General features: G+C 41.5%; 1 protein-coding gene across 2 annotated transcripts; it reads right to left on the bottom strand.

Moving 5' to 3' along the window:
• Positions 1-386: 386 nt before the first annotated feature.
• Positions 387-12,173, bottom strand: LOC104450586 (protein TSS). Of its 2 annotated transcripts, none has more exons than XM_010065195.3 (23): positions 11,650-12,173; positions 11,459-11,520; positions 11,274-11,366; positions 11,018-11,090; positions 9,485-9,835; positions 8,725-8,789; positions 8,471-8,602; positions 7,821-7,862; positions 7,211-7,732; positions 6,879-7,033; positions 6,095-6,596; positions 5,921-5,983; positions 5,734-5,835; positions 5,176-5,484; positions 5,001-5,093; positions 4,786-4,887; positions 4,578-4,682; positions 4,046-4,179; positions 3,668-3,851; positions 3,457-3,588; positions 2,990-3,102; positions 2,821-2,902; positions 387-2,348 (listed from the first exon to the last, which is right to left on the bottom strand). In XM_010065195.3, exons 1-23 carry the CDS (start codon positions 11,717-11,719, stop codon positions 702-704), a joined length of 5,133 nt encoding a protein of 1,710 aa, XP_010063497.2. In that variant the 5' UTR covers positions 11,720-12,173; the 3' UTR covers positions 387-701. The 2 variants fall into 2 exon arrangements, with proteins under 2 accessions (XP_010063497.2, XP_018731695.2); XM_018876150.2 differs by having other exon boundaries at positions 387-2,339.
• Between the last annotated feature and the right edge of the window lie 698 nt (positions 12,174-12,871).

Raw genomic sequence — 12,871 nt, 5'->3', positions numbered from 1 at the left:
CATCTTTGATGAGTATAGCTTGGAAGCATTACCAACGAGAGGCCCACAATAGATTGAGAATGGGAAAGATAAGGAAGAAAAGGGGCCTTGCCAGGGTCATTCTATAAAGTGCTTAAGAACGTGCTTTGGCGTCCAGAACAAGCTCTCGCATCATGATGCTCGATAAAAAGGAATGAGAGAAGCTCTAGTAGAAAGATGTCGGCAGGGAAAAGCACTTCATATATTAACATGTTCCAACGCGATATTTAGAAACCCTTGATGGAGGGCCTTCCTAGGATCGACCTTTTTTCTAGGGACTCATTCAACTATTGTCCAAGTCCATTTAGGTTGGTCTATAACAATTTAGATGGGGGCAATACCTCCTCCCAAGCCCTGATCTATCAAAGTACATCAAGTTCTAAATTTGTAGAATTAAATTGAAACAATGGACCTGATAGCTTTATCCACAAGAGATGTTATGCAATGAGATTAAAGAATAATGCATCTTCTAGACTAATTATTAGAAAATCCCCCACGGGTGAGTCCAAACCCAGAAACCAATGAAACCAAAATGGATATTCAAAACAAAAAAGTTTCCTTTTTTCTCCAACCATCTCCACTTTGTTATTATAAGATGCTGCCTGATTCAAGTGCTTTTATCAGAAGAGATTCAAAAGAGAGCCCCTTCCTCATGTGTGGCCTCTACCTTTTGCTTCATTTCTTCAACGAACTGAAGCGCATATCGATTGCTGGTTATGCAACCCGGCTACGCCGTTTGACAGCTGCTGCCTGTTTCTTCTCCGTTTTGTGACGACTATAAAACCTTCGCCATCGCTGTTTGTATTATTAACGTCGACTTTATTTGGCTGTGCCTTATTAGTAGCCAACTCTGTCTTCCCTTCATTTCCAGAGAGAATTTTTATTATTGCACTGTCATGGGCTATTGCTTCTGAAGAACTATCAGTGTGATCAATCTTCTTTTCAATGACTGCTGAATCACTCGGTGATTCAATGCCATGCTGCACTGACTTTACAATGATGCTGAGCAAGATCTGCCTGGCAAGCTCTGACTTCTCTGCCTCGGAACTGGTCTTTCTTGCAGTACCATTTTTAAGTTCAGCATCAGCTCCTTCTTCAACCTTCCGATGCTCTTCTACAGACAATTCATCTGAAGAACGCAACTCCAATGAAACTTTTGAATCGCCTGCCTCAGTAGGAGAGTTTTTCCTGGGGATGAATTCTGGGGCATGTGGATTCATGATTCTGGGAGGACTGAGTCCAGTTCTTTCTGTCACACGGGCTTGATATTTCCAAAAACCGTGTTTGACACGTAAAGAGTGGTTCGATCTATAGTACAGTGGTGATCTCGGCCCACAAGGGACTCGTACAGCAGCTGGTGGGACTCCAACTGACTCAACCAACGTTCCTTGAGTAGCTCTTACATCATAAACACCGGTGATGGCAACGGAGTTCATAGGATGAGTCATCGCCAGCGCTCCTGGATTGAATGGCTCGGCTGCAGCTGAAAGTTTACTTCCATTTGTTTCCATTGGCTTTTCCTTAGGAGTTGTCATCTCTTCTCCTTCACGGGAAGCATCCTCATGTTTATCTTCGCTTCCATGCTGTTCCTCATCTTTTTTCCTTCCACCATCTTGAGCTGCCTCAGCAGCAGATTCATTCTTGATTTCTTCCTCCAGTTTCTCAGGTGGCATTTCGTGTACCTGTGGTTCAAGTTTTCCCTTGTTATTTTCCTCAACCTTCTCCAGTAATGGCTTCAGAACGGTACCTGGTGGCGCCAAAGCAACTTGCTTGTAAGATAAAGATTTCGAAGCCATGGTTGCAAGATTCGGCGTGGAGGGAGAAATTTTAGGTAGAGGTGCTTTGCCCTGCATTTTTACTGAATCTTCTATGGCGCTCAAGCTAGAACCTTTCAACTGCTTGAGTGGGGATATCTCTGTTGCGTGGGCCCTTGTGGCAGCCTTTTTGACAGGCGAGATGATTTCTCTCCTTGAGCCACTGGTACTAACATTTGCATATTCTGAACTGCTTATGTTTAGTTTTGCAAGGACTGGCCGCCTCCGGTTGAACTTCCGCCCAATGGTGTTGCCCGATCGCCCTTTTGGATTGGCTTCTTGCCACCCTTCATCTGAAGTTGTTTCTTCCACACTCAAAGTCGACACCCCTGCTTCATGTCTAACTGCATCATCACCTTCCCGATCTTGTTCATCCATATCAGCTGTGCCGGGTCCTGCTTCAGCTGTAATGTTGTCTTCTGCAGCCTTGGTGCTTTCAGGACTATCATGAAGCATGGCATTATCAGCTGTAGCCTCAGAAAGTGCTTGAGTGGGCTTATCTCCAATCTGCAGCACCTGATAAAGTATAAACAGAAGGAAAAAATCATGCCGAGGGGCTTGCATGAAGTTGGATGCCTAATAGCACTAGAAAAGGTGAATGATGACCAGTGAAAGGAAGTCGACAGACTGTCATGTATAAACCTCAATAACCTGACTTCCCTCAAGATCTTTATGTAGCATAACTAATGGACTCAAAGTAGCAGCATCCTGCTTAGATAACATCCACATAATCTTGACAAGATATTGTCGACAAATTTCACTATCTAAAACCATTCAGAACATATATGGCCAAATAATTCCTCACAAAAAGGAATAAAGAAAATCAAAATAGAAATCCAAGTATGAATACTGTTATGACCGGAAACAAGAGAAAACTATGAGGTGAAAGGCCATGGCCTTTGACAGAATCAGCTGCAAATAATATATAGCGGAATTAGCTGATTAAATATCTGAAGGTTCAAAAGAGCCATTAATCTACTAGGTTTACCTTGGCTCGGCGTTGCTTTTTGTGCACGTCACTCCTTTTTAAATCTTGATCAGAACTTATATAATCCAAGAGATCAGATACACTGCAGAAAAAAACAGCAAAAGAGTTGGTTTCTTGAGATACAATCGTACAAGCGAACCAAAGTAATCTGGGGATACCATATCACTACCTAAGGTGACCTTTGCTTGCAATTGATGCATCAGGCTTTGAAGTTCCATTTCTGGCAGCTTCTTGCTGCTCTAGGGCCTTTGATTCAAAATATTCAAGCCATGCAGCAGCATCCTACAAGGAAATTTTGTAATCATAGGTCAAGGATCTGATACAAGGATTTAGCTTGCATTATTTCCTTGTTCAGCAGCATCCTCCAAGAGTGACAGGTAAGGAAATTTTGTAATCGCAGGTCAAGGATCTGATACAGGGAGTTAGCTGCATTATTTCCTAAAATTGATTCATAGTTCAAAACCCCTCTATAACATTGATTAAGAGAAATATTTCTCCTTAATGCTTCCTAAAAATTTTCAGCTCCCACCGTGCATTATTTCAGAAGGATCAGTTCTTGAGATACACCGTCACGACTAGCAAAAATAGGTCAACGCAGATGTTTCATCACACCCAACTTTCAACAATAATTCTCACCTGAGTGCGAAGATCTTCGGGCCCGAGCTTGGCTTGAAGTATTTTAAGTGTGGTTTGCTCATGCTGCACACTTAGTGAAAACGCTTCCATCAATGAAAGTGCTATGGCTATTGCGTGAAAGCTTGCAGCCGTCTGCCAGTTTCAAAAACGTGTCAGACATCTAGTTATGGTAAAAAATAACACATTGACATTACAGGTTCAGAGAAGGAACCTGTATATGATCCGCTCCTAATAATCTTTGGTTGCATTTCAGAGCTTCATGCAGGTATCTAAGAGCAACATGGACATTTCCCATGCCCTCTTCCATCATAGCCACATTAATGTAGGTTGCAGCAGTGTTAGGATGAGATAGCCCGCATGTAAAATGAAGAAGAAATAAAGCACGGTTGACGTACCTGCGGGTAATAAAGTTGACAAAAAATTTAGAAAATAACACAAAGTCAAATATAAAGAACCTGTACATCAAAATACATCAAAGAAGGAAAGATACACATTTGACAATAAACAACTACTAGCTGCTTGTTAATATTTAGAAAATCATCAAAAGAAAGAGAATTCTGAAAATAACAGAAGCTAGTTGCTCACTCACTTCAAAGCTAATTCAATGTGCTGTAGGCGATAATAAAATACAGAAAGGTCTCCGTAGCTTTTCATTGTATCAGGATGATCAAGGCCAAGCTCCCTTTCGTTGATATCCAAAGCCTTTTGCTGATATATGGTTGCCTACAACAGGAAATCAAATATTCCAATCATTAAAGCATGATCACCAAACCACTCTTAAAATGAGCTCTAAAACATTGGAAGGAAAAGCTGGAGTCTTAGAAACTTTCTGCCCTAATTGCAACTGTACTGATCTTTCCAGCAACTCCTATCTAATATAGGAAGGTTGATCCGAGAATAGAGATACAACCTCTGGTATTCTGATTGTCTGTGTTCTCTTCTTTTAAGTGCCTGGACCATGAAGTGAGTTCTCATGCATGCTTATTGCCACACAGACCATTTTACACTAGTTGGAACAATGTTTCTGACAAGATATAAGCATTGCCTGTATCTATCAGGATCTGAATTCCCATTGTGTTCTCAGAATTAAACCTAGAATACGAAGTGGAAGATTATGGTACCTGGTTAAAATCTCCAGTATGGTAAAGAACAACTGCTAGAAGACTGTACGCACTCGCTGTTGCACGATGAGAGGGACCGCAAACAGCAATCATCTTTGTCAGTGCCTTCACATTCAGGTAATGACATATCCTTTTATGTCCCATAATGGAAATAATGGAGTTAACTCTTAACCCTTGGATGCAATCAGATAAAATTAACAGCTCATACCTTTGTCCCGTAGGTAACTGCTTCCTCCAGCTTTCCTTTATCAAGAGAAACTTTAGATGACTCCAACAATGTCCGTCCATCAGCTGAGGAGCAAACTACATGCTGCAGATCATCATTGAAGTCAAGTCATTGGTGATATACTATTGCGAGAGAGAGAGAGAGAGAGAGAGAGAGAAAGAGAGAGAGAGGAGGGAGGCGGGGAGGGAGACATATACCTTGCACACAGGGACCATGCTGACAATGTCAGATTTCATAAAGGGGTTTTGACTATCCATATCATAGTCTCTAGGAACCAACTCCAGCCCAACCTAAAGAAATTGGGGGGGAAGCTTGTTAGTGTCTTATTTATGAAGAAGTCGACATATTAAGTGCAGTCAACTGGAAATTTACTTTATGGCAAAGTCCTCGAAGAATGGACAATTTTCTGATATGTTGAAACTCGTCTTTTAATGTCCAAGCAAACCTCCTAGCTAAAAATGTTCTTAGCCACTGCAGTCTGAGAAGACGATCTTCATTCATGGTTTCATCCAACCCACCATTTCCAAGTAAGAAATTAAGAGTTGATGCAACTGCTGCAGATAGGTCTTCAATATTTTCGACTGAGGCAACAACTGCTTTAAGGACATGCTTGAAAGCTCGAGCGACCATCTCATGAATACAAAGCGATTGTATGTGAGGGAGCTTCTCTGCCAGTTCAACCTGATTGGTATTTTATAAGAACAGACCGTGTCAAAAACTGCATTCTTACTGTAGCAGAATGAGACATTGGCACAAGTACTTAAGAAAAAAGATGAAATTAATGAAAAATAGAAACATATTAAAGGGGTGACACACAACTCCACATAGTAATTTTTTGAACATATATCTGCTTGTATCACATCCACTCACTCTGTGAGAGAGAGAGAGAGAGAGAGAGAGAGAGAGAGAGAAGTGCGGGAGCATCCTTACCACATGGCCTAGGGAATGCATCTTTAGTCCCCTCAAATGCATAAATTCGGTCAGTGTATGACCATCAACTGGGGAAAGTTCGAGCGATCCGAAGTCTGTTGCCTAATGAAGGTTAATACAGCGTTAAAAGAAAACCCTTGCAGTTCTTTTGCTAGAGGAAATTGATACATAAGCATGAGAAAATTACCAGCTTTGGTAAAGCAATTTCATCATAGTATCTGTGTGCCATCTGGATAAGCTCTTCTGCTGACTGTAGTAGGAGGTGAACCAAAAGATTTTAGCATTCGGAAGACGTGGCATCATAACAAACACATCACATAACCAAGTGAATAAATTGTTAAGCATTTATATCATGGTAGACCTTTAAATGAAGACCAGTTTTCGTTTCTTCAAGACGCACAAATGCTTCTTCAGATATTAACTTCCTCAATTCAGCTTCACTCGTGGATTTGCCATGGGTTTGTGCTACCAAACTGGAATTTGCGGATGGAAAGGAATCATTTTCTCCAAGACCAGATGAAGTAGCCGTTGTAGTCTGCTGTCTCTCCCTCTTCTTTAACAATTTGAATTGCTTCCCAAGACCTTTAACTGCTTGCTCATCTTCATCAATAGTGTCGGGGTTTTTAGAAAGGTTTTCTGAAGGATCTTCTTTCTTTTGTAGATGCTGTATCCAGCAAGAACCAAGTTCCCATCTAATAGATTTTTCAGAATGAATCGGCTCCTCCTCTAAGTTGGTCAAACTTTGTTTAGTTATTTTTCTAACTAGGTGGTCCGAAATATCTAATGTATCAGCTGCAGGCTTGGTTGACTGCCCTCCTCCAGGTGATTCGCCATCACCAGAGTTCTGTAGCAAAACTCTTGAACTGCAATGAAGCATCAATCTCTTTGGTGAATAAATCTTCAGGATAAAAGATATGCACATTTTAGATGTCATGCTCTTATAGAAAAAAGAAGGAAAAGACCAAATATATAGTCTATTTTAAATTGCCTGCCTATAAGATTGGCTCTTAATATTCATGAAATATCACGGCTCATGGAAGAGAGATAACAAAACATCCTATATGCATATGCACTTTTCCTCATATTCAGGTATCCACAGAAGCTCTGAGATTGTATGAGTTAGAAATACAGCTAACTCCTTTTACCTGTTAAGGTTGAGGGAATTAGCTCCTCCATTTGGTTGATCATCAATCTCAAGATCACGAGCCTCAATCTTCCCTTTCTTCTTCTTGGTGACAACTCTTACTTGTGCAGTGTATCCACAGTGTTTTACAATGACATTGCCCAACGAGATGGTATCCTGCAGAATATCATCTACATTTTTTTAAAGGGGAATACTAGACCAAAGTGAAAGATGCTTTTGATTTTCTGTTATCACTGCTCTGAATTTTCACCTCATCGGAACAATTTTGAAGATCAAGTGGCTAGGGATTCGATGAAATTACAAAAGGGTATTATTGAGATAGAAAGAACTTACACGGATAACAACATTTTCATCTGCAGTGATTCCTTTAAGCAGATTCCTCTGTGCAATCTCCTCTGCATGTTGGTCTCCATTCAAGGTTTCTTTATACTTAGAGTTTGCATCAGCTGCATCTCGCTTTACTGAAATGTATAAGTCTCCCACTTGATCCTCTAGCACAACTGATCCTGGGGCATGATGTTTTGTATCTTTAGCACTTGAATCAGAAGCTATCAGCCGGCGTATTGCTTCAACGGCTCTAAAGATGGAGACGTCAACAAAGAGGCTGTGAAGCAAAAAAGCCTTCCGGTCACGAACCACTCTCTCCTCTTCTGTTTTGCACGGCAGACTAGCCAGTATTGCAAAATCTGTGGCCCATGGACGAAGATCATGCTCGCCATGTCTGCCTTGACCACCGCCATTACCTCCCCAGTTCTCATCTTCAGCCGGCAGTGATGGGAAGTTGGTGGGAGACTCCATAACAGATGGTGGAACCAGCCATGTATTTGCTCGAAATCCATAAGGTAGATTACCGAACTGAAAATTAAACAAAGAGATCAGATGCCTGGCACAAAAATCATGTTAAGAAACAACCATTCCTCATTGTCAAGTCAAAAAGAGTCACCTTGTTGTGCTCTATGAATGCTTTCATCAATGACTCATATCCCTGAAAAGGTAAGCCAAGTTTATCAATCAAAAACAAGAGAGGCTGAAATATTTCATTCTTTGCAAGCACAAATACATTGGAAACGATTTCAAAATTGCCACATAAGAACCATTAGCAAGATTTGATTTTTGAGTTGCAGTCTGAAAAAGTTCTTTTGCCTCTTCTCCTATTAGAAACATTCTAAACCGCGACATCAATGCTACAAGACAAAGTGCTGTTCTAGCAAAAAGCATAAAGCACCAGGGGTAATTTGTGCAAAGTCACCAACTCTGTCACTTTGTTAAAGAGTAGCCCTTTGACATCTGTGAAGCAACCACCCAAGAATAAGTTATCATTTACAGTACATTGACTTTTCTCAAGGTATGTACAATCAGAGCTTTGGTAATGGAACGATTCTTTATCCCTAAGCAATCATCAACTTGGCTCTAATGGTAAATAACCAGGACAAGGAAAGACTTTTGACAGAAATTCCTTGATATGACTAAAGACTTCCCAAATTGGACATACATGAAATGGCCATAAACTTTATTTGGCAGAGTAAGCTGAAATGTGGAAACAGAAAAGATTAACTAAAAGGTAAGCTGAATCTATTAGAGCGAATTACTGACATTGGCAAAAGCTCGGCTGAGCTGTTGCAGGAGATCCACAAGAGAGTGGCTTTGCTGAAACACTTTGCCTTGTGTGTAAAATCCTTTTACTGATGCAACTACATTTACCAACTTCCCATTGCATATCTTGATCTGCAGCAATCCACCAATTTTTCCAGCTCCAGTAAGCCAATTGTCAGGAATTCAAATGCCCAACAACAATATTGTGACATGAACAGGGATAAAAATGCAAAAGAAATGTACTATATTTGCACCTGAATTTCAAAATAGTCCCCATCACGCCTCTCTCCTGAATCATCTTTTGGGCACCTCTTCAAACCTGAAACAGGCACAGAAATAATTACAGCTCGGTCGCTGAGCTTATAGCCTTGAGAACTTAATCAAAGCTTATAATCGGTATTTGTATATAATCAAAAAGGCACTGAGAAGTTTGTTTGACTTCACTTATGACACTCTTTTGTCTCACTCCACTTTCACAGAATCACTTCGCTGTGCATAAAAACTGGACCTTTACCTGAATATTCAATCTCGAAAGCTCCCAATATATGTCATTGAGATCTTAATTGCAGCAATCTACCTCCCCCATCTTTTACTAAGAATAATCCCTCGCCCATTTTGCAGTAAACAAGTAGTACTGATCAAGTCCAGCATTCACCCCTTCTTTTGACTGCTTACAGAATTAGGATCACCTTTTAAATTACAATTTAACAACCTCCAATCTTTACACACAGTTTTTCAGGGGAAGGGACACCAGATGTCCCAGTAATGCCACTGCATTATTCCTATGGTCACTGTAACTTCTACTTCTATCCAACATTAGTTGTTTTAAGTATGAACCAGCATTTTCCCATTGACCAAACAGGGTCCCAAGAAAATGATGAACTCCCCAACCTGAGTGAATCAAGAAAATAGAGGGAAATCTCTGATATACTGTCCAAGTTCCTTCCTTTTCTCTGTGTATTCTATGTGGAAGCAAAATTAGAAAGAAACAAAAAAAAAAAAATGGGAACTCACTGTGAATGGGTGGGGTGAGATGGGAGAGAGAGAAGAAGTCGTAGAACTCGGAGAGCTTCGGCGTCGGGTGAATCGCCGCCATGTCGAGGCTCTGCGAGATCGCCGAGACGGGCGGATCCGCCGCGCCCTCGCCCCCTCCGGCCTTCCCATCGGACGGCCGCGACGGCGACGGCGACGGCGGCGGCGGCTGCTCGCGCGGTTGGTGGGTCCGGGCCTTCTTGGGACGCGCGTCGGGGGAACACGGGGGCGGCGATCTGCTGCTCTTGGGCTTAGCGAACCTTGTTGTGCACGCCACGATGTCCAGGAGCCTTCGCACGTGCGAGACGGCATGGGCTTCCTCTGTGTAATCCTCTGTGCCACAACATCACATAGGATAAGGAATTCAATCAAACAAAAACCGGAAAATGAGTTGTACGCGATTTCAATTTCTAAGCTTGAGCGTTGATAATGCTACTAAATTTTTTTTTTTATCTAATTTTTACTTTGTAACGTATACAACAATGACAACGTGTCTAGACATACGTGCGATATTTTCATTTTTGGTAATTATGTTCATTAGTTAACTTATCGATAGATACGTTTTCCTTTTCTAAAGCGCTCATATAAAAAATGGGCTGTCACACTGGACTTAGCATGCTAGGTAGATTAGGACTTAGGACTTGTGATTATTAATTGCATCCTCCTCTAGCATGAAGAGGGGTCCCACGGACATGGGGCTTAATTCTACGTAGGATGTACTAATGAAATTTATCACTCCCCCAACATGCAACTCGTGACAAAAGTAGATGATGGTAAACATTGCAATGTAAAAAAATAAAATAAAAAAGTCTTAATTAACATTTGTTTGATCTTTATTTTTTTGTGCTGTTCGCCGCCATACCGGGAACCCTAGCACCAAAGATACCATCTCTTCCCCCAAGCAAAAGGACAAGGAGGGGAGGGTGAGAATTTTCAATGACATGAAAAGGGTTGTCACCAAGAACCAGGACAAGTTAGTTGCAATTAGGAACAAATTGAAAGCCAAAGCATAAAAACTGAAATTAAAAAAATGATAATAAATAAGTTCATCTAACAAATTAACAAACGGGACATGTCTAGAACTTTCGTAATGTGTCCAAGTCAAAATCAATTTGAAAGGCAAGTATGCACACAGAACCAATGTACTTGCTCTTCTCACAACCAAATTCCCATTCGTCGATTTTCCTTTCTTTAGTCTTGGAAGCATCACATTTAAATGCACGCTAAGACAAAAACCGAAATTATTTCTTTAAGTTTAATGTCTTTTGTGCCAAATTTAGGTTGTTCATGTCCAATGTTGTACTCTCTAGTGCTCACGGTTGGTGCCGAGAGCATATTAAAACTCCCAAATGAGTAAATCGGTTCCGCCCAATTTCATCATAGTAGAAAATAAAATGTTAAGACCTCACATGTGAATTATATAAATGCTGGCAAAAGGGAAAATGTGAGGAGCCAGCTGAGCGCAACCCACTTTTATGGTTCGGCTGAATTTTAGGTAGAAGATACTTCACCTACCTTCAACCATCTTTAGGACGCACGGTTTCAGAGTGGCAACCTCCACTTTGTCATTCAATCGCTGCCCCTTGATCTGCTCCCAGAAAATAAGAAAAGAAGATTAAGTGGAGAGAATTTGGTTAAGGGGAGTTGACAAAACGATGGGGGTGGGAAGCTGTGCGTTTAGCATGTGATTGAATTCATTAGGAAAATGCATTGGATGAATGAATGTCGACGGAGGAGGGCGTGGGAGTCTTGAGAGAAGAAAGGGCCTTGCCTCGTGAGAGAGAGAGTAGTTTGTGAGATGACATGTCTCGACGTGGTTGGCCAGTAATCTTCGGACGTCGAGTATCTTGTCAGTGGAGATGCCCTTCACACAGTCAAAAGCCAAAATCACGTCAGCCCATATGAATTATGAATAATCCAACGAGCAATGAGATTTTCTTTAATCAAATCTTTCACCTTGAGTGTCACTTCTGTATCGTATGGGGTGATGACGGCTATGTCGAGAACGCTAGGCACGACTGGCCAAAAAACAAAACATAAAAAAAAAAACACATCAGCACCTCCTCTTAAGGAGAGTCCAAAGTTGCAAGAAGGAATATAGAATCGAGAGACATGGATTCGTTCAAAGTCGAGACGGCTATTCCAACCTTTCTCTTCCTTCCTTTTCTTCTCTGCTTTGGCTTTGCCGGACTTGCCTCTGCCTGACTTCGGAGCCATTTCTCAAGCTTAAGACAAGAAGTCCTCCTCCCTGCCCCGGACCAAAAAGAGCTTGGATTCTCGCAGAACACTAATGACCCAGTTGCTGGATCGTTCGTTATATCGAGATTGAATTGCCGATGCCCGTGCTCAAATGGCGGACCCAAGGGCGAGCATCATTGGTGACCACTTATGTCTGACAGGAGGGACGACGACGAAGAAGAAGAAGAAGATTGTGGGGGAAGCAATGAGATGTATAGGAGGAGGAGAGACGGCTGTGGAGAGAGACGGAGAGAGAACGAGCTTTTAGAGGGAGCTAGAAAGGGAAGGAAATCCTGGGCAAGCTTTCTGGTTTTGGAAGAAGATAGGATAAGGGATTTGGGTGTTTTTTTACCCTCTCGTGGATTTGAGAGCAATCCTGGCCTCTCCTTCTTGCTAAAGACTCTGACCCTCTCCCTCTCTCTCTCTCTCTCTCTCTCTCAAAATGTGAGACTTGTGATGAGCTCATTATAAGAGGGACTGGGAACGCAATCGAGCCTGCTAATGCACGGCGACAAAAAATAGAGCTGGCCAATGAGGGATCAACACGCGGGCGGTCGATGGAGTTTAGCCGTATAATTTTGTTTTATCACATGGTGGGATCTTCAATTTCCTCTACATAGTATAAACAATCGTGGGCCATCGATTTGGAAAGCAAATTGGGAAGAATCTTGATTAGCTCGAGTCCATCACTGCACTTTGTCACACTCTCGTGGTGATTAGCGCTTGTATGTGTTAGCCCTAATTTCACATGCATTCGACTTAGTTCAATTGACTTGAAATGTTTTGCAATAAATTAGATTAAGAAAGGGTCAGCTTAAAAATGACACATGAAAATTTGTCTTTGTAGTTCTCTCCATGTAATTGTCTTCTTATGAATAAAGACATTTATCGCTCTCCCTCCAGCTGTGCACGAGGAATTGTGTTTGATAATTACAAGAGAAAAGTCCCCTTAGACCTAGGAAATCTAATGGCGTAATCGCCGAATAAGTTGTGTACGGCCGAGCGGGATCGCAATTGCCAGTGTAATTGGCTCGTCTCCGGATCAAATACCAAGCCAATTGACATGGTCATACAACCATAAGGTAGGCTAGGCAAGATACGAAGGGTTATAAGGGAAATCGACGTTGTTTT

The sequence above is a fragment of the Eucalyptus grandis genome, chromosome 6 (genome assembly GCF_016545825.1).
Source record: "Eucalyptus grandis isolate ANBG69807.140 chromosome 6, ASM1654582v1, whole genome shotgun sequence".
In the NCBI taxonomy this organism is placed as follows: Eukaryota; Viridiplantae; Streptophyta; class Magnoliopsida; order Myrtales; family Myrtaceae; genus Eucalyptus; species Eucalyptus grandis.
The sequence above is the reverse complement of the archived record's forward strand: the minus strand, read 5'-3'. Positions and strand labels throughout refer to the sequence as shown.

Excerpts from the sequence above, each read along its gene's own strand:
- LOC104450586 (XM_010065195.3), bottom strand. The coding sequence starts at position 11,719 with ATGGCTCCGAAGTCAGGCAGAGGCAAGTCCGGCAAAGCCAAAGCAGAG. Across the intron at positions 3,103-3,456 it reads CCGAAGATCTTCGCACTCAG|GATGCTGCTGCATGGCTTGA; the intron begins GTGAGAATTATT and ends ATTTCCTTGTAG. Across the intron at positions 2,903-2,989 it reads GCAAGCAAAGGTCACCTTAG|TGTATCTGATCTCTTGGATT; the intron begins GTAGTGATATGG and ends TTTTTTCTGCAG.